This window comes from Rhipicephalus sanguineus, chromosome 6, assembly GCF_013339695.2.
Source record: "Rhipicephalus sanguineus isolate Rsan-2018 chromosome 6, BIME_Rsan_1.4, whole genome shotgun sequence".
In the NCBI taxonomy this organism is placed as follows: Eukaryota; Metazoa; Arthropoda; class Arachnida; order Ixodida; family Ixodidae; genus Rhipicephalus; species Rhipicephalus sanguineus.
The window spans coordinates 121,014,225-121,035,888 of NC_051181.1; the positions used below are offsets into that span (position 1 = coordinate 121,014,225).

The window sequence follows — 21,664 nt, forward strand, 5'->3', positions numbered from 1 at the left end:
CAGGCCGCCGTGCTAATTCGAGAGGAACCTCCGAGGAGTCTTGCACCTCACGCGCAATCGGGCACAGCGGAGAGGATGGCACGCGTAAACAACAACAGCCACGGTGCAACAGCGTTTCCCGCGCACTCCGACAGGCAGCAGAGACAAGATGGATGGGCAGTGGTGGTGGTGGTGGTGATATTTACGGCGTCCCTTTTCAAAGGGGGGAGACGGCAAATGGTTACTTAGCCTGTTTGTTGTAATTAGGTATTGTTAGTGGCAACGAGTGATACTCTTGTTTCTCTTCCAAGCACTTCCGGTCGAACACTTACTTCCGGTTTTCCAAATATTCAGAAAATCTGTTTTAAAAATTCAACCGGCACGAAATCGATGGTTCTGGTTCAGGATGAGAGTTCTATCGCATACAAACGATATCGGAGCATAAGTTTAGTTATGGGCCAATTAACTGTCAGGATAATTAATGAAAGTTAACTGAATGGGTTCATTGAAAAAGCAGACGGTTTTATTGAGAGCAGCTGGATCGTTGCGTCACCTGGCGGAGCAGGTCTCAACCACGAGCTTATTTCTGCGTGGCCTCCGAGATCAGCTTCGGATATGCGACGGAACACGAAGTTAGTGCAAAGTATACACCAGGGCACACGAACGCCGAGGTACAAGTGCCACTCCCGGATACCCAAGTGAAGGATTAGGGTCACCTCGATTTTTTTTTATCTAGTGCCTATGGCTTTGTTTTACTTTATTTTCCTTCTTCATATTAGCCTCTATTTCAATAAAGTACTGTTGTAACGACTTCGGTTCTATCAGTACCGCTCTGTTTCGAAACTCCACTCTCTTCCAGTATTTGATTTCCCTTCTCCTCAGCGCTGGGCCCGCGGCCTCCTGATAAGCTGTAGTATATAAGGAGATGGCGCCCCGTTTCGTTGCCTAGCAACCGCCACTCATAAGGCACTCAGGCCGTATACATTCACGTAGTTTTCGTCAATGACACACAAGCCCGTATGTTGCCGAGTGCACCCCAATATTCATGCTCGTATCAAAATCGCATCTCTCGTTGTGTGCATCGTCGCCCCAGATCTGGCAGCCTTCACCGCACATATATAAGAAGAATACGAATAAAAAAAAGCTTCATTCGGTTAGCAGTATACGCTGCAGACTAAGGAAAATTGGGCTAAAGGTGTTTCAATGCACCTGACGAATATACTTTATTCGCCAATGCTGGAACGCACGACCTTCCCATTTTCTACCCTTCGGCCCGCGACTGCTGCATATTCATGTACCAATCTTCGGTCGCAGTCATAATCTCGGCAGCGATCTTCGCTTGACGGCCGCCAAAACACCGTGTCAAGTTCGCGCGCAGGCAGTCACGGAGAATATAGGCTGCGTTCCAATACTCGACGCGTCAAGATGGCCACCTAACAGCCAGCAAGGAAAGGACACTTTCTCGAATGAATACGGTATAGCGTGTAAGCCAATAATTATGTATAGGAGTACGCTATTAAACCCAAATTCCGCCGTGAGTGGCCCTTTCCCGCCAATCAAGGAGGGCGCAGCCAGCCTCGCGTAAGCCAATCAGGGGTCAGCTTGCGCGGTCCCATGATTGTCTTTAATGACCCGTTGTAAATCAATTCGGATACATAGTAAAATTGTTTCGTATTTCTGGCAATTTGAACACGCAATGCGCCTTTTCATTTTTATTAAAGTTTGACGTTAGCGCTTGTGCTGCCCGTTTCGCCTGCTTGTCTCGTCGTTTGAGCGTCAGTACTACCGCACAAATAATAAGACGGCTAGTTTTCATCACATGACGAGGTATGGCACTGCCCTAAAGAGCTACTAGCCACGAGACTGTGGGTATACAATACCTTCTGTAAGGTTAAAGAAACAGGTGCGGAGGGGATAGCAAATAAGAGAGGCAGTTGTTTGCTGTGATATTTCTGGTAAATGAGCCCGGTGTGTCAACATTTGGCTGTCCCCCTGACCCACACTATTTAACAGTGTACGTTTTGACAGCCGCATGTGGGCGCTGATTAGATTTACATAGAGCGAGCGTCGGTTCCCAGTTCGACTCCCCGCAACAACTCGAAATTTTAGGAGGGTGTCGACTTGGGCTTGTTGGTTTGTCATAATCGTAAACTGTTGCGCGGAAAGACGTAGACGGGGAACACAAAAGACACACACGGAGCGCACACTGTCAACAAATTTTATTAGCAGAGCGACGTGACCTTATACACCTGGCAAAACTCAATGCGCATGGCAGCAAGTACATACCAACAACACGGTCCAATCAATATACACGTGTTGTGCCACACAGATACGCGATTTCCTTGTCGGAAAGTGAGATGGACGCTTGGCTGACGCATTTTTCTTTTAAGTCCGAGATCTTGTGAGCCTCGATAATGAGACGCGACATTTCGTTGTTGCTATTTGCGATTATGTTGCACTTGTGAAATTCCGGAATACAGCCACAACTATTGCAATGAATTGCAAGCCATCCCCCCGTTTTGTTTTTTACATTGTTGGCGTGCTCACGAAGCCTGTCGTTTATACAACGGCCCGTTTGTCCTACGTAAGAACGGCTGCATGTTAAAGGAATTTCATAGACGAGGCCTTCATTGCATTTCACATATTCAGTTTTATGATTCTTAGTGCAGGTTTTCTTATCTTTACGATTTGGGTTTGTCATCTTGCACACCTTTGCAAGTTTCTGCGGAGCGGAAAACACTAATTTAACATCTGCTCTTTGGGCGATCTTTTTTATGTTGTGGGAAACCTGGTGGACATACGGAATAACCGCGAACTTCTTCCTTTCTTGTCCATCCTCTCGGGAAGTGGGTAGGTTGCACGTGCTAGACGCCCTGAGATTCCTCAGGAGCTTTTCCGCTACCGACACGATTAAGAGCTTCGGATACCCTGCTTCTAAGAGCCGTGTCATCTGCTGGTTCAAGCATTGGTCCATTTGGTGGGGGCAAGACTTTTCCAAAGCATTTTTCATGCAAAGGTTCGCGACAGCTCTTTTGACTAGTTTCGAGTGGGCCGACCTGAAGGGTAGAACGGGTTTATTGGCCCGGGGCTCATAGCCCCAGCATACGTGGCTTCCTTCAAAGAAGAGCCTGACATCTAGGAAACGAATGCTATTTTGGCTAGGAAGTTCATGGGTGATTAGTAAGGGCTTCAAGCAACTTCTAGCAACAGAAAGAACGTTTTCTGCTTCCTGATTAAAAACTGCCGGGTCACATTCTAAAAGAAACAAAAGATTCGTTGATGATTTTTTGTTTCTTTTAGAATGTGACCCGGCAGTTTTTAATCAGGAAGCAGAAAACGTTCTTTCTGTTGCTAGAAGTTGCTTGAAGCCCTTACTAATCACCCATGAACTTCCTAGCCAAAATAGCATTCGTTTCCTAGATGTCAGGCTCTTCTTTGAAGGAAGCCACGTATGCTGGGGCTATGAGCCCCGGGCCAATAAACCCGTTCTACCCTTCAGGTCGGCCCACTCGAAACTAGTCAAAAGAGCTGTCGCGAACCTTTGCATGAAAAATGCTTTGGAAAAGTCTTGCCCCCACCAAATGGACCAATGCTTGAACCAGCAGATGACACGGCTCTTAGAAGCAGGGTATCCGAAGCTCTTAATCGTGTCGGTAGCGGAAAAGCTCCTGAGGAATCTCAGGGCGTCTAGCACGTGCAACCTACCCACTTCCCGAGAGGATGGACAAGAAAGGAAGAAGTTCGCGGTTATTCCGTATGTCCACCAGGTTTCCCACAACATAAAAAAGATCGCCCAAAGAGCAGATGTTAAATTAGTGTTTTCCGCTCCGCAGAAACTTGCAAAGGTGTGCAAGATGACAAACCCAAATCGTAAAGATAAGAAAACCTGCACTAAGAATCATAAAACTGAATATGTGAAATGCAATGAAGGCCTCGTCTATGAAATTCCTTTAACATGCAGCCGTTCTTACGTAGGACAAACGGGCCGTTGTATAAACGACAGGCTTCGTGAGCACGCCAACAATGTAAAAAACAAAACGGGGGGATGGCTTGCAATTCATTGCAATAGTTGTGGCTGTATTCCGGAATTTCACAAGTGCAACATAATCGCAAATAGCAACAACGAAATGTCGCGTCTCATTATCGAGGCTCACAAGATCTCGGACTTAAAAGAAAAATGCGTCAGCCAAGCGTCCATCTCACTTTCCGACAAGGAAATCGCGTATCTGTGTGGCACAACACGTGTATATTGATTGGACCGTGTTGTTGGTATGTACTTGCTGCCATGCGCATTGAGTTTTGCCAGGTGTATAAGGTCACGTCGCTCTGCTAATAAAATTTGTTGACAGTGTGCGCTCCGTGTGTGTCTTTTGTGTTCCCCGTCTACGTCTTTCCGCGCAACAGTTTTCGAAATTTTAATCATTCTCTGAGGCAGTAAGTGTTGTACACGCTGGGACGCGTACAACCAATTATCTATAGTTCACATACATGCTCATATCTATACAATAGTGTATTGCAGTAAAGTGAAAAATATAAGCATCTCCGTTAATATTACCGTGTCTGGAGAATGTGTTCTACAGCCTACAGGTGTGCGCATTTGCGATGTATACACATTCGCGCAGGGAGTACGAACGGCTGCCAATGTCACCTTGACCTCGTTTGCATACAGTGCAGCGCGCGGCGCGCGTACGCATATATTCGCCGGGACAGCCCAAGGCAAAAACGCACACGCATCCGCCAGGGACGCGCCACCAAAGCCAACCGCGTCGCTGCCGACCACCCTTTCCTCCTTGACGGTTAATTGGGGAGTTAAAACGGGCTGCACGGCCGGGCTTTCCATATCAAGCGTCTCGCCAGCAGATAGTGCGCTCTCTCTGGTCACACGCACTCACGACGTCCTTGAAAAGACTGCGGCGACCCCAACCGGCGTAGATAGACCTCACGGTCGTCTTTCGAGACGTCCCTGTCGAGCCTATGCAGACGAAAGAATCTTCGAGAAAATAAAAAGAGGGGGTTGGCGTGAGCTTTCTGTGTGCACACTGCGGTTAGCTGTCAATCAATCAAGCTGTCAATCAACGTAGCGGTACTTATACGGCCGCCAACGGAGCGGTCACATAGATGTCCATCTGCGCGCACGTCGCACTGACCTGCGTTGCAATACAGGTGAACCCCGTTAAAACTAACACTGAAATAGCGAATTATCGGTTATAGCGAATAAATACGAACTGCGGCTGGTCAACTTGGTGGGAACTTTGGTTGGTCTTTGGTATGGCTTCATTTCAGTGGCATTTATTATATTTATAAAGAAACCGAAAGCTCCAGGGCCGCCGCGATATCGGCTGTAACGAAGGTACATTTGGTTCGCGCGAGGCTCAAAACTCGTAAGGTAGCATAAAAGGCAAAATGAATACTGAAAGACAATTTTAGAACCACACTTTTCTTTTTAATCGTTTGGAAAGGTTGAGGAAATTTGCTCATCTATAGTGCAATAAATAAAAAGCGCATTTCACTGATTGGGCCACCCTATGAACGGAAGTTTGAAATGCCATAAGGAGACCGTGGCAAGGAATGCCGCGGTCTCCTTATAGTGGGTTTGAAGACTATAATAAAGCGTTTTTGTATCTAGGATCTAAGCGTGAGCCAAATTGCCGGTTAGTTAGAGGCGATCTTTATCTCTACCGTTACAACGAATATCGGATATAACGAACTAATTTATGGTCCCGATGGCACTTCGTTACAACGACATTTCACTGTACCTGACACTCCTCGTATGGAAAATATTAATTGTACACAGCACGATCATCACATTGAGACTGAATGAAGAGAGTATTGCTGTCATAACAGCGGATGGCCAACACTATAGCTGACATTTGCCAGTGAAATTAGCCAACACCAAGCGACATTTGCAAACATTTAGCCATTATTTAGCCAACGATAGCAACCATAAGCCAGTGCTGGCAGAACGCGAGCAAATATGGCAATTATGACCTTTTGATCAAAAGCGATATGAATATGAGGCACACCGTAGTGGAGGGCTCCGGAAATTTCGACCATCTGGCGTTCTTTAACGCGCGCTGACATCGCACGGTGCACGGGCCTCTAGCAACTCGCCTCCATGGAAATGCGACCGCCGGGGTTCGACTCGAACCCGCGACCTTCAGGTCAGCAGCCAAGCAACGTAACCACTGTCTAACACCGCGGCGGACACTTCGTGGCGGGGCTGTATACGTTTGTACTACGTTTCTTCGGTCGTATAAATCGGTTAGTGTGTGCGACACCCTACACGCTCATATGGTTGAAAGTTCGAGTCCATTCATACAGCAGAGGCTCACAAGTTCGCTACCCCGTACACGCTTATGAAGCAGACGCCTCAACATCTTACCCGCTCAAAGGGGCAACGGCTCGGCTTCCTACAAGGCCGAGAATTCGAGTTGCGACATGCCTCGTACGTCGTGGGTGCGGTTGGTTATCCACTGTATACTCTATAATATGCAACGCCATGAATTCCTATGAAATCGCCGTGCTTTGCAACGCAATCCTACGAAATCGCTTTACGACGGTATAATCACTGGGAAATGTAAGATATGCTTCTCATGCAAACGGTTCCTTCTTCAAGGCTTCTAAAGAAGATAACCGTATGCTTCTCATTTCCAGTTCCGCGAGCCGCGCAACTGGCGACCCTTGACCAGGCCCGGCGAGCCGCTGTAGCCAGTGGGGCCCTGGAAGAGGGGCACCACCTACCCTAACCACTCCAAGCCATGACATAAATAAATGTTTCTGCTCTCTCCCCCGTATGCTTCTCGTGTAAACGGTTCCTTCTTCAAGGCTCCTAAAGAAGATAACCGTTTAGTGCCTCACGGTATGTCATTCCAAACCTATTCAAATCTCACATTCGGAAAACACTGTGCTCGCCGTTCTACACTAAGGAAAAAAAATTAAGTTGTTTGACTTTTCTGTGATTACTGACTTGCCACGCACATGACTCTCCTTAAAGAGACACGAGAACTCTATTTGGAGGTCATTATACACTCTTCGGAGAGCCGTGAGTACCCAAAAAGAGTTAACGTGACTCTTTAAAGAGAGTCATACACGTGGAAAGTCAGGGCGCACTGAAAGAGCCACACATACTCTTTTCTTTCTTTTTTCTTAAGGCTGTTTCACATGCTGCCATTGCAGCGAAAAAAAAAAAAGTTCCTTTCGTTCTATTCGCTCGGTTCGCAACCGGTGTCGTTTCGCATGGGCTGCGAATGGTCCGCAATTTTCGTTCTGCGATTGGCGCGGCGCGCAAGGTTGCCAGTGGCTGCCACTCGTCGTGGCATGACACGGCTTAATTGTTCAAACGCAATGTAGAAAACCTGTGCGTTACAATACTGTTAAGTTTTCATGAACGGTAGCCAAGAGTGGCGTGTTTTCTCGCTTAAAAACATTTTCCAATTGAAATTCAATTTAAAGTGCGCAACAGCGGCCATCACCAAAACAAACACGTCGGCGCAATGATTTCGACGGGTCCCGACCAGAAAATCGCTCCGCCGCCGCGAACCGAGCGAAAAATTTCCAACATGTGGGTCGCTCGCTCGCTGACGGTTGCGGCGAAAGCGATCGGCCGGGTTTTTTTTTTTTTTTTTTTTCCACCGCTGCTAGCGAATTCGCAGCCTGCAAATCGTTGTGTTTTGCGTCATGTGAAAAGGCCTTTAGAGTGCATTCTTACGTTGTTGTGAAGGGTGGCAGGAAGGAGAAAAAAAGGAAGAGGCACTGGAGGAATGCTCGCGAGCCGTGTAGATGTGGACACAACGCAAGCAGAGAGAGAGAGAGCTATGTTTGTCGAAAGCACTTCTTATCAAGCAGGAAAGAAAGGCCGTCCGACAGGCTCCCCCCCACCGGGAAGCTTGGCGTGCGCAAGGTCAGCCCGGCAGACGCGCATGACAGGGAACACATACACCGGCACAATACTATAACCATCAACACGAGGAAAAACGCGTAACCGGCGAGACCGCGCTTAGTTAAGCGGAATGAAGTAATCGCTCGTAATGTATTTTTATCCCGGAAAGCGTATGCTAATTTTGATACACGCTGTATGCTAAGTGCATGGATGTACAGTATCAGATGCATGATTTATAGGCAAGGGAAACCTAACGCAAAGCGCGCGCGAAACCGCGATCGTTACACTTAAATAAAAGATACATTGTTTAAGCGATTAATGTGGACTTGCATACTGATGACTCCAGTAAGGGGGGCAGGGTTGCTAAGGAGCCTTACTAATGAGAAACCTAACTTATGAGAGCATTTCTCGCATTTACAACGGTAAATGAAGTATTCTTTCTTTTTTTCCTTCATTATTTTTTTTCCCGGAGATATAAAGCTAACATCGCTTAAGTTGAAAAACTATGCAGGTGTTTAACGCTTACGCGGTAACTGCTTCGCTGCCATCAAATCGTCACGCTTAAAGCGACTTGCTCCTGTTAAGTGTGAGCAGGTCGTTTAGCGTTAAGCGTTAGCGTCACGCTTAACGACAGCAAGTCGCGTTAAGCGTGACGCTAAGCGTCATCGCGGCGCCACATTTCGACTTCCGGCAAAACGCAGCAACTCTCACGCACTCACGTTCAGGCGCACTTTAAAGAGCCTCACGTGGTCAAAGTTATGATTCGACGTACCCACAACTATATACGGTGTCGTCGGTGTGCCCAATAGTCAGATCACTGTTGGCACTTGAATATTTGCTTTCTCTTTTTTTCTGTTTTCGGGTACATCAACTAGTTCATAAGTTTAGGAGTGCTTTGGTTCGGGCAAGTTGGTTAAATTAAACACCTGCAAAGTTAAAACAGCACGAAAGACGAGGACGCGTAGGAAACACCAAGACACAGGACCAGAACTGGTCCTGTGTGTTCATGCTTTTTGCGTCCTCGTCCTCCGGGCTGTTTAACTTTTCAGACGTAGTTCCTGAGCAAATGTGCTCGCTGTGCACTGAACGAACGTACACATATATACATACAGTACTCATTATGCGTATGTGCCAACTTCGTTCACGTTGCTTGGTTCGTGTTCAAGGCGTGTACTGAATTAGGACAACGGAGGCGCATGCAGTACACGCAGAGGAGTAAGAATAACGACACCGCAATGCTGTGGTGCGGAATTCACCTAACTATACATTTTGCCATCGGCCCACCGTCTGGGTTAAGGATGCATGCGTACGTGTCCCCTACCCGGCCCGGGCTAAAATTTTTTGCTTAAGAGCAAATGCGTACGTTCTCCTCGCGTATGCAGAATCGGACTCTTTCGTGAATGCTTTCTCTTCGTCGATGGTCTCAGTGCGCTGCTTCAATATCGTGCTCGTATGCCACCAACATATATATGCAAGCCTCAGCACATTGCGAGGCGTGTGCGACAGCTGGAAGTTATCGCATTGTTCGTTGATTTTGCCGACGCTGAATTCCACGTGGCGCGCAATAAAAAGCGCTGCCGGCTGCAGGGGAAATCCTAAAACAAAGTGAAAGTTTTATAAGCACGAACGTCGATCGTTTCCTTGATGCTCGAAGAGAAAGAAAGAAAGAAAGAAAGAAAGAAAGAAAGAAAGAAAGAAAGAAAGAAAGAAAGAAAGAAAGAAAGAAAGAAAGAAAGAAAGAAAGAAAGAAAGAAAGAAAGAAAGAAAGAAAGAAAGAAAGAACGAACGCAGTAACAAACAATAACAACATAGTGTTACGGATGTGATGGGTTTATTTACAATGCGAAGTAGAAGCTGGATAAAAACGCAAGAGACGGCCGCAAACCGCCGGTCAGCAATCCCTCGTGCCAGTCCCTCTTCTTCCTCCTTCTTTCAGCGCCGCGTTACATTTCCCTCCGGCCAAGACGAAGCTCACCGAGCGAGTCAGAGTGATCGGTTGTTGTAGGGCTTCAATCGTGCAATATGCACAACCTGCGTGTTGCGTGAACGGCGGTTCTCAGCTGTCACTTTCGCAACGACGTAAGTGACGTCACTCAAGCACTGGGTAATGACAAAGGGACCGGAGTACTTGGAAAGGAGCTTCTGGCAGAGTCCCTTCTTTCGAACAGGCGTCCATAGCCAAACAAAATCACCTTTGGCGAAGGTGACTGGCAGGTGTCTTGCGTCGTAACGGTCTTTAGCACGGGCATGGGAGGAGAGAGTTCTAAGTCGCGCAAGTCGACGCGCCTCTTCGGCGCGACACAAAGTCTGCGCAACACTGGCATTCTCGTTTGTCGAGAAAGGAAGTATGGTGTCGAGAAAGGTTTGAGGATGACGAGCATAGAGAAGGAAAAAAGGCGTATATCCTGTGACCTCGTGTTTTGCCGTATTGAAGGCGTATGTAACGAAAGGTAATACAGCATCCCAGTTCTTATGGTCCGCTGATACATACATTGAAAGCATATTGATGATGGTACGATTGGTGCGCTCTGTTAGGCCGTTGGTCTGTGGATGATACGGTGAGGAATGCCGATATTGACACCCACAGAGCCGTAGCAACTCTTCAACAACATCAGCGGTGAACTGCCGGCCGCGATCACTGATCACCACACGAGGGGCTCCGTGACGGAGGATAATCGAGTGCAGCAGAAACCACGACACATCTGATGAGGTGGCTGAAGCAACTGCCATCGTTTCAGTATACCGCGTTAGGTAATCTACGCACACGATAATCCAGCGGCGGCCGGTGGCAGACTTAGGGAAGGGGCCGAGTAAGTCTATGCCGACTTTCTCAAAAGGTGAAGTCGGTGGTTTAACAGGTTGCAGTGTGCCTGCCGGATGAGTAGTAGGCTGTTTGTGGCGCTGGCAGACATCACAACTCGCGACGTAGTGCTTGGTCGTCTTCCACAATCGAGGCCAGTAGAAACGTTGTCGGATACGGTGAAGCGTCCGGGCAAATCCAAGGTGCCCAGACGTAATGTCGTCATGCATTGCGCGGAAGACCGCAAGGCGTAGACATTCGGGGACGACGAGTAGCAGTGGGGCGCCATCGCTGGAGTAATTCTTGCGATATAGAAGGCCATCATGAACTACAAATGGCGTTGCGCGTTCAGAGCTGCGGGTCGCATCGATAATTTGTCTCACTGAAGGGTCGCGCTGTTGCTCGTGACCGAAGGCGTCCAAACTAGGGAAGTTGAAGGAAATCGCAACGAGGTAGTTGTCGAAATCGTCGTCATCAGTGTCCACATTCTGAGATGGAAGACGAGATAAGCAGTCGGCGTCTGCGTGGCAGCGACCACTCTTGTAAGCAACAGAAAAGTTGTATTCTTGAAGCCGCAATGCCCAACGAGCTAATCGACCAGCTGGGTCGCGTAGTCCGACAAGCCAACACAGGGAATGGTGATCTGTGACGATCTTGAAATGTCGGCCGTACAAATAAGGTCTGAATTTTTGGACGGCGAAAACAACCGCGAGGCATTCAAGTTCCGTTACTGTATAATTTCTCTCAGCCTTCGTCAAAGTACGACTTGCGTACGCAACGACGTGTTGACGTCCGTCATGAAACTGAACGAGCACAGCGCCAACGCCGACGCCACTAGCATCTGTGTGCAGTTCCGTGAGTGCCTGCGGGTCGAAATGACGTAAAAGTGGCCCGGAAGTGAGCAAAAACTTCAGCTGCTCGAAGGCAGTCTCACATTGAACGGTCCACTGGTATGGGGTATCCTTCCGGAGCAAGTTCGTCAGTGGATGAGCAAGCTGGGCGAAGTCCTTAATAAACCTGCGAAAATAAGAACACAGGCCCAGGAAGCTACGAAGATCCTTCACCGTTGTCGGCTGCTTAAAGTTGCGGACTGCAGTAATCTTGTGGGGATCTGGTCGTATGCCGTCCTTGTCGACGAGATATCCGAGAACTAGGGCTTGGCGCTCACCAAAATGGCACTTCTTTGCGTTTAAAATGAGCCCAGCTTGTTTGACGCAATCCAGAACAACTCTGAGCCGCTGATTGTGCTCGTGGAATGTCCGTCCAAATATAATCACACCATCCAGATAACACATACAAGTCTCCCATTTGAGACCGCGAAGGATGGAATCCATAAATCTCTCGAAGGTTGCTGGGGCGTTACATAAGCCGAACGGCATAACGTTAAACTCAAATAACCCATCGGGCGTAATGAAAGCAGTCTTCTCTCTGTCAGACGGATGCATTGGTATCTGCCAGTACCCAGACCTTAGGTCGACCGATGAAAAGTATGCGGCGGAGTGCAGGCAATCAACAGCATCGTCGATGCGTGGTAGAGGGTACACATCTTTCTTTGTGACGGCGTTAAGGCGGCGGTAGTCAACACAAAACCTCCACGAGTTGTCTTTCTTTTTCACGAGTATAACAGGAGCTGCCCAGGGGCTGCATGACTCCTGAATAACGCCCTTCTGCAGCATGTCGTTGACCTGTTCGGCGATCACTTTCCTTTCAGAAGGGGATACGCGATAGGGTTTCTGGCGTATCGGCGTAGCATCTCCTGTGTTGATTCGGCGGTGCATACGGGATTTCGGCAACGTGAGACAACGCTCGTCTTGAGCAAAATCAAAGACTGCCACATAGCGTGCGAGGACTTCTTCGAGAACATGCTGCTCGGAAGAAGACAGCGACTTGTTAATCATGCGTCGCAATTCGGCCGAGTAGTTGGGCGTTGTCCGACTGATGCCTGAGGACTCTGCAACCATTCTGATGTCAATTGCGGTCTGCTCTTCAAATGTTCCCAGTTTAAGTCCGGCTGGGAGAGCAACAGGCTCTGGGGAGGCGTTGACCGTCCACAAAAAAGCATGTCCGTCGATGGCTCGAATAACACACCGCGGAACCAATACATTCTTCTTAATAGCGTTGGTGCGATCAGGCTCTACAAGTCCGGTGCAGGGTCCTAACCGGGCGCGAGAAGAGCATACGGGAACAAACACTGCTGTCCGACCAGGGATCGACACATCTTTGGAAATTGAAAGCACGTCAGTTGGGTGAGTTGCAAAGTCATCAATGGCGGCAGTTGGCAACGTGCTTTGTAGAAGCATTTCTCCAGTTCCACAGTCAAGCGTTGCACCGCATTCACGAAGGAGGTCTATACCTAAAATGACGTCATGAGTTGCGTGAGCTAACACAGTGAATTCGGCTCTGAAACTTTGTCCTCCAATAGAAAGAAGAACGGAACAAATATCGACAGGGCGCAACACTTCACCTCCAACTCCACGAAAAGTTTCTTGGCGGTCCCACGCGAACATAACTTTATGGCCTAAAAAACAATCTTTGAAACGAAGGCTCATTACCGAAATAGCAGCACCAGTGTCTACAAGGGCGATAGTATTTACATCGTCTATACGCACACTCACTTTGTTCTTTAGCATCACAACAGCAGGAGGAATTGGCGAAGCTGACCGTCCCGCGACCGCACCTCCATCGGTCGCACCAGCTAGTTTCCCAGCTGAGGCGGGGAAGGCGACCGACGACGCGGGGACGGCGAACGGCGTGATCGTGTCGGAGGCGCTTCGCTCGGAGGCGGGGGACTCGTTGCGGAATCTGCTAGGCCACTGCTGTCGTAGAGGGTGGATGACAGGTGTAGAGGTCGAGGTTTCGTGCACACGAGCAGGGTACGTCGAAAAGCGTGGTGCTCGCGGCTGGCGGCGGCAGAAGCGCGAAATATGCCCTCGGAGGCCGCATGCGTAGCAAACAGGTAGTTCCCGGCTTACATTAGCAGGAGCAGAGGTACGCGAAGTTGGGTAATGCTCGGCAGAAGCACGTCGTGACGCCTGGTAGTAATCTTCAGGAATACGCCTTGTGGGTGCTGAGGGGTATTCCGCAGCAACCCGCCGGGATGGTGATGGACGGCGGCGACTGGGATCTGCAGGTAGAGACTGGAGGCTCGTGCTGAAATACGCCTCTTCGCTGCGCGGTCTGCAGTCGACGCGACGCTCTCGCATCCAGTATGATGATGGTTCGGGGCAATCGTCGAACGAGCATTGGTAGTGGGCATCCGCCGCTTGGAGCCGTCCGAGCTCCTCTCGAACTACCCGACGGATGATCAAGGGAATGTCTTCGCACGAGGCGACGTCCATACTTGCAACGCTAGGAACGTTGTCCAAGCGCCCGAATTTAGGTATAATTCTTCGGGTCTTGAGAGCCTCGAATGCGTGACACTGCTGCCTAAATTCGGCAGGAGTGCTCAGATTTTCCTTCGTGATCAGGAAATTGTACACGTCTTCGGCGATGCCTTTTAACAAATGTCCAACTTTGTCTTCGTCAGGCATGTTCGCGTTTACAATCCCGCAAAGCTTCAATACCTCTTCGATGTATGTCGTGCACGTTTCGCCGGGCAACTGAGCTCTACGCGAGAACGTTTGCTCAGCTTTCTTTTTCTTCGAGCTCGTGTCCCCAAAGCAGGTCTTCAATTCCTGGACAAAGATTTCCCAAGTGGTGAGCACGTGTTCGTGATTCTCGTACCAAAGCAGAGCGGTGCCAGCGAGGAAAAATGCTACGTTGACGAGTTTCGCCGGCGTACTCCACTCGTGATAACGGCTCACTCTTTCGTAGTGTTTCAGCCAATCATCCACGTCTTCATCTGTTTTACCTGAGAATGTGCGTGGTTCAGGCGCCCAGCAGTTAGGTTGTCTTGGTCTGCGGCCAGCTTGTTCCAAGGCCGTGGCACTGGTTGATGCAGCGGCGTTGCCCGTCGGCATGCCTGCTTCGGCGTCGGTCATGTCGGTGATTTCCGGGGGTAGACCGGCTAGACGTCTGCTTCTTCGACAGTCTTCTGCGAGTGGGTTGTCCAGGGCGTCGGATTACCCAGCACCTCCACCAAAGCTGTTACGGATGTGATGGGTTTATTTACAATGCGAAGTAGAAGCTGGATAAAAACGCAAGAGACGGCCGCAAACCGCCGGTCAGCAATCTCTCGTGCCAGTCCCTCTTCTTCCTCCTTCTTTCAGCGCCGCGTTACAATAGTAATTGTTGAGGTTTAACGTCCCCAAACCACGATATGATTATAAGAGACACCAGGGCCCGCAAATTCCAACCATCAAGCCTCTGGCATTTCGCCTCCACCGAAATGTGGCCGCCGCGGCCGGGATTGAAACCCGCGACCTTCGGTAAACAGTCGAGCACCATAACCAAACACCGTGGCGGGTAAAGAAAGAAAGAAAGAAAGAAAGAAAGAAAGAAAGAAAGAAAGAAAGAAAGAAAGAAAGAAAGAAAGAAAGAAAGAAAGAAGAAAGAAAGAAAGAAAGAAAGAAAGAAAGAAAGAAAGAAAGAAAGAAAGAAAGAAAGAAAGAAAGAAAGAAAGAAAGAAAGAAAGAAAGAAAGAACGCGACTGTATCGTCACAGGCACGTGATGATATCGTCACAGCTCCGTAGCGATTGTGAAAGAAAAACGAAGCGAATAAGTAAGGGAAAAGGAAAGAAAGAAAGAAAGAAAGAAAGAAAGAAAGAAAGAAATTCGTGGCGCGCCGAATATTAGAGTGTTACGCGATCAAATACATTTAATACAACGACGGAACGGCGCGCGACAAATATTCATTAGAAGCAGTACAGCTTCCTTTCTTTATTCCTGCTTCACGAGAGAAGTGTATATCTAATGCGACCTATAGAAAAGCAATCGAGTGAAGAATCAAGAAAGACTGCGTGTGTACGGCGGGTGACGGTATAACGAAGTAATAAGCCGCGACAGCAGCTCCTGCTTTCATTTCCTTCGCGCCGCACGTGGGAAAATGAAATTGGTCCCCGGAACGGCCTCGACCCTGATCGAGGGGGGCGATCCATCCATATGCGATGTCCCCAGTACGTCTAGGCGCGGTACCCGTCTGAAGAGCGCGCATGCGCATGAAGTAGCCGCGCGCTGTCACGCACAAACTATACATAACACAAGGCACGTCCCATGCCTGTTTCTTTCTTTCTTTCTTTCTTTCTTTCGTTCTTTCTTTCCTTTTCCCTTACTTATTCGCTTCGTTTTTCTTTCACAATCGCTACGGAGCTGTGACGATATCATCACGTGCCTGTGACGATACAGTCGCGAATTTCCTTTCCCATCACGGCGGGGCGGACGTCATCAGGCGCGCAAGCTTTTTCTTCTTCTTTTTTTTCATTCTCACTATTTCTTTCTTCACTTCATTCATCCATCTTTACTTTTTTACATATTCCGGCTGTAGTCCACGTGCTACAACTACACGTACGTGGGTCGAAGACATATGCGGCAGCAACCGTCGCAGTGCGGCAGGAAAACAATGGCAGTACACTACACACGCAGGCGAGCGATTGCGTAACGTAAGGTCGGGAGAGACGAGTCAAAATAATGGGCGCGGGAATGGCGTGGTCCCCCCCCCCCCTTTTTTTTTCTTTTTTCATTAGGCTTTGGGGAGTCGCGGTCGGTGTTTCTCAACTCTCTCCTCTCTCGAAGAACAGAGGGCTTCGCACGTTTAATTTGTTTACCGTAACGGCCAGCCCGCTCCGCGACGACCGCGTGTCGCCGCTAGACGTCGCGTAGAGCGCACTTGTTTACGCCGGAACGCTGAGGGTCGATGGCGGTGCCCTCATCTTGAGAAAGAGGTGGGGGGCGGGGGGGGGGGGTGATAAAGAGAAACGATCTGACCTACTTCCCCTCTCCTCTTCGTCAATGCTAAGCGGCACTACAGTTAATAAACTACGGCGAATAAAAAACTAACCCTATTTATTTATTTATTTATTTATTTATTTATTTATTTATTTGCAGAATACCTACATCGTCATAAAGGCGTTACGAAGTGGGGGGGGATTGGGGGTGCAACCCCCCCCCCCCGAAATTTTTCAATTTTGCTTGCGTATATATATACACGCGCACATACAAACGCACGGACGAACATACATAAAGTATGGTTGAACCCCACCCCCCACCCCCGCAAAAAATTTCTGGCTACGCCCCTGTCTTAGTTGTAGCGCAGAAATAACAGCAAGGATTAGACAACACACGACGAACTTGCACTGGGTTCGCCAGAAGGAAAGACATTTTCGAGATGTTTGATCAAGGAGTCAGGAACCCAGCACCCTGCGCAGGCCTTTAACGGAATCTCAGGTTCATTCGGTCCGGTCTATACGTTATTCGGAGTAAAAAGCATCAATACCGCCAGCATCCGTGCTGTGGCCAATGAGCCAAACGTGTAACACGGCGAGGTACCGGTGGACGTGCCTAATGAGAGTGGCCTGCGCGAGAGCCTAATTAGCACCCATCTATGAAGCGTTATTATTTTTCATAGACGAACTGTAGCGCGTGACGTCACAGAAATACGAAGTGGCACTGCAGTCACTATCAGCACGTTAAAGAGAGGCACAAAAAAATGTTCGACACAATATATTGACGCGAATTTTCCCTGAACGCAAGTTCAAAACACGCGACCCAAGTTTTCAACAGTTACTTACAAAGCTCATAACACGCGCTTGCGCAATGGTTACGAAGAAATCCGCATAATGCGAAAAAGCGTCTAATACGACCAACCGAAAGCGCGAATCAGGCTGCGGAGTCGGTAAGCTTACGTGTTGAGAGCTCCACGCTGTCATTTATTGGGTAAGCGTTTTAAGTTTTCTTATACACCGTAGCCAAATCAAATCGTTCGTGCTCATTCCTAACACCTTCAACTATAGCAAAAACCAAGAACATGACCACACGTATCCGCACCGCTATGTGAACAAATGGGTAGCACATACATTTCTTCAATTAAATAAGTCATATAAATTTCGATCAATAATAAAAAATACATGTCAATAAAATGTTCTGAGTGTCAATGTACGTGCATATTGTAACCGAGCATATGGCAGCCCGACACAAGTCTCCGTGACTGACGAAAGATCCTGACCAGCTGCGGAAAGTAAAGAGTGGTGTTCTAGTTCAGGTAAAAGAAGTTTTAAAAAAATTCAGGAGACGGCTAGCTGTTATGGAGGCAAAGCGTCCGCGGTTGACATAAAGGCAGCAGCTATGGTGTACTAGATGGCAGCAGCTAACAGCTGGAGGATGACATAAGAACTAAGCGAATTCTATCTTTTTACTTTCTTTCTCTCACCTGTCAAAACGCCCACAGGCGAACTAAAGAAAGAAAAAACGACAACATTCACAGGTGTTGCACTGGTCACACGACAACAGCGCATTTCATAACCGACGATACGCAACGTCAAATGCGCGTCACAACAATTCGTAGCTATTTTTAACTGTCCCTACAAGATGCCAATTCACACTAGAATACGTGGCAAACATCAAACGGAACGTTTTATTTCGCAGTATACGCGCACAGACTGTGCGCAATTACCACACAGTACGAGAGCGAACATTCAAGTGCCGTCGACACGATCGAAACCGCTTCTAAAACGCGTCCCCTCACATATGCGCCTCGACGTCAACACAGTCAAACGCCGTCGCTCTTTTTAACCTTCCAAAACAAAGGTCGTCCCTCAAGTCACACCTGCATCTGACCGTCGTCTTCGCGAGACGCCGAAACGAACGACGATCATGTACGGACGCGTTTCTCCAAAACTCAACACTGGCTTCCCAACAATGCTCGGAAGCCGCATCCCCCCCATCGCATACGACGCGACGTTTCCGCATTTAGCGCCTCTGTTCGGCTTCCTCCTCTTCACTCGAAGAAACAGCTCGCACGGTGTTAAATGCTTCAAATGTCCATCTCGTTGTCAAAGGAAACGCCGCGCTAAAACCCGCGCCTGGAGCGCGTGAAGCCGTTGCAATGAATGAACACGTTCCACCAACCAACTCAGACCAACTCTCATGTATGCGCGCTTTTACTCCCACTTTCGGTTCGGTTCGTGCCCACGTTCTTTTTCAGTTCCGGTGCCACCCACGGTATCAACCAGCGTTTAATCAGCCGATGAAATGAATGGCAGGCGCACGCCTGCTAAGATAAACAACCGTCGCATCCGATCGACCTTTTTCTTCTCTTTTTTTCTGTTCGAGGGAAAACAAAACAGCGATTCCTTGCGCCGTACTCACTGCTATGGCGGCTCACATCGGCGACGCTGATGCCGTTCTCGTAGAGCATAAGCCTTTTCTTGGTGCTGCTCAGCGCGAAGGTGGAAACCAGGAGCGGGTCCCCGACGGGAGCCTTCGCCATGGCACTGTTTGGCGGCTCGACGCGAATGCAAGCAGCACCGGCTGACGGCACGGCCGAGCGGCGGAAACCCGTCCCTCGGATTTTGCTACGCGTGATCGTTTTAGGGGGAAACTGTTTTCTTGCTCGCTTGTTTCGGTTCCCCGCCCCTCCCCTTCCCTCGCCATCGCGCTGCGGCGAAAGAAAAAAAAAGCCCCTGGACGAATGACGAAACTTGGCAGTGAATGCAAGAGGTATATGAGACCCTCTTCTTCGATTCAGCGTAATGGCGCGCGTCCTCTCTGAGAAAAGCAACGTTATTGGTGTGGTGGCGCCATCTGCTCCCAATACAGGCAAACAACATCTCCACCGACGTTCTTTTTTTTTTTTTTTTCGCTTTGGCGTTGTTTCTCCAGTGAGGCACTGCTACAGGAGGAGGCGCTGGATACAGTGAGGTAGAAGGGTATGCGGCGGTCTGACTGAAAAACTGTCGTAACAGCAACGACTGTCGGCAGCGGTACAGTGAAATACAAGAATCTTCTGTTTTTTTTTTATAGTTCTCTGTAGCACTGCCGACAGCCATGGCTGTTATCGTAGCTCTTCAACTACACGAGTTATGAAGATCTGCATGAGCCATGGGTCAAAATAACGAGGTTTGCCGGATGTGGCGCCATCTGGAAGCGAGGAAACAAGTTGGCAGTTTTGTGTGTTGCAGTTATCAAGCGCGCAAGGGATGCCGCATTGATGAAGTGAGCAGTGTTTTTACGCTTGCGGCTTACGTATTGCGGATGAAACTCATCAAGCTTTCTTGAACGCACTTCTCCTAATTCTTGTGGCGGCAAATCGCGCAATAACAGCGAAGACTGCAGCGACCGTAGCGATGCGGTGTTTTTTGTCATCGTCCCCAGGTGGCGCGTCGGCTTGCTCCACAAATTCGTCGATGGGACAGGAAGCGACTATGATAGCCACTTGTTTCGCATGGAGCTGGCTGGCTAACCAGTGCGTTTTCTTTGCATCTTTCAGGACAGAAAGGACAGAATGGAACGTTGCATGCTTGGCGTTTGTCGCCGACAGTTTTTAGGCGTCCGTTTCTTTTCTCCGTGTTTTCACCTTTTCACTATTACCTGCTCTCGGCTCCATTCCCTCAAAGCAGTAGGCCCCGGTCGGCCGTCGTCCTTCTACGACCCAGTTATTTTGCGTTTTCTATGTTTTTCGTGCGTGGGGGTATGTCTGCTCGTGTGTGTGTTTTCGCTTTCTTAGATGTTTCCTCAGAACCTTCTCAGGAGTATGCTATGTGACACATACCTTATTTGACCATCGTAGAGGAACTTGCAGCAAGCGTCGATTTCATATATGACGTGTTTCGCAGGCATTCGTTTTTCAAGGCAAGGTTTGCTGTCTGGCGTTTGTTGGCGTTTGCTGGCGTTTGCTGAAGCTTAAGTGCCTCATCAGACGCTGACCATGCTCATGAGACGCACATGTTCAATCCGCCTTTATGCATGTTTGTCAGGGGCGGCACCAGGATTTTTTTACTGGTGAGGCACCCACGTTCCTTCAGGGAGGCTGGAAACATATGCATTGTATTTTGACTATGCTTGCTCTTGGGGGGACAAAGGGGGGGCAGGCGGAAATTTTGGGGGGACTCCAGCCCCCCCAACCCCCCACTGGCGCCGCCCCTGATGTTTGTACGTCCTTGTATGTGTGCATGTGTCTATTATACATGCAGATTTGAAAATTTTCGGGGGTGAGAGGTAGGTGGGGGTAAGGGGGGGGGGTGTCGACCTTCTTAGCTACACAATGCTCCGAGGTTATTTGAGGCGGCCTACAACTTAAATCTTAAAATTGATATGTTACCGAGTCAAGCGATAACTAGTAGGAAGTTGGCTAAGTAAAGTTAATTAATAGATGCTTGGTGATGAAAAATACTGGTTTTAAGTACACACAACTACCGCTAGTATGCACTGGTACGACTTTCCTAGAACTCTTTTTTTCTCACCTCGGAACTTCAGCACTTGAACATCACTTGAACGGCACCAGACGTGAAACACGAGAACAATAAAAATCGAAATCACAAGAGTACGTTGCCAAATTTTACATTCATACATAGGAAGCCTGACATCTCCCCCCCAATTGTTTCTTTTGTGGAGACAAGGATAGGATAGAGGGTTTGCTAGTTCGATGTAGAAGATTCTCTAGTTTGCGTAAAATGACCTTATATATATTATTCCGCCTGCTTAGATTAGATTTAAATGTTACAGATATACTTCCTTCAGCTACGCAAAGGTTCTTTCTTGAACTACGAGGTTTCTAAAAGGTTCAAAGAGATTTACGCCGTAGAATCAGCCTTTTCCTTCTTATTTTGTTTCTACCGATTTGCGTTATCTTTCGTTGCAATCTCTTTTTTTTTTATCAAGAAAATTTCGAAATTCTATTCGTACTTTGCCTGTTTATCTAGTCTTAATAGTTTCACATTTCGTTTATTTCCATTTCTTGCTTTTTTTTTGTTAATTGAAAAAAGATATTTTAAACATTTTTTTAGCTATCCCGTTCATGGCTCAAGGATCTACTCTATACTAACATTTCGGCAGCATGGGCCTGCCTTCGCCAGAGGGCCGGAGGGGGGGGGGGGGTTGATTTCTTTGTGTGTATGTTGGTGTGTGTGTGTGC

At 48.4% G+C, this 21,664-nt stretch overlaps 1 protein-coding gene across 1 annotated transcript in view; it reads right to left on the reverse strand.

Moving 5' to 3' along the window:
• LOC119396286 (ceramide kinase) overlaps nt 1-19,161 on the reverse strand; it is an 88,886-nt gene extending 69,725 nt beyond the window's left edge. The window contains exon 1 of the mRNA XM_037663435.2: nt 18,901-19,161. Coding sequence (XP_037519363.1) covers nt 18,901-19,021 — 121 coding nt within the window. The 5' untranslated portion in view covers nt 19,022-19,161. The remainder of the gene's footprint in view (nt 1-18,900) is intronic.
• Nucleotides 19,162-21,664: the final 2,503 nt, after the last annotated feature.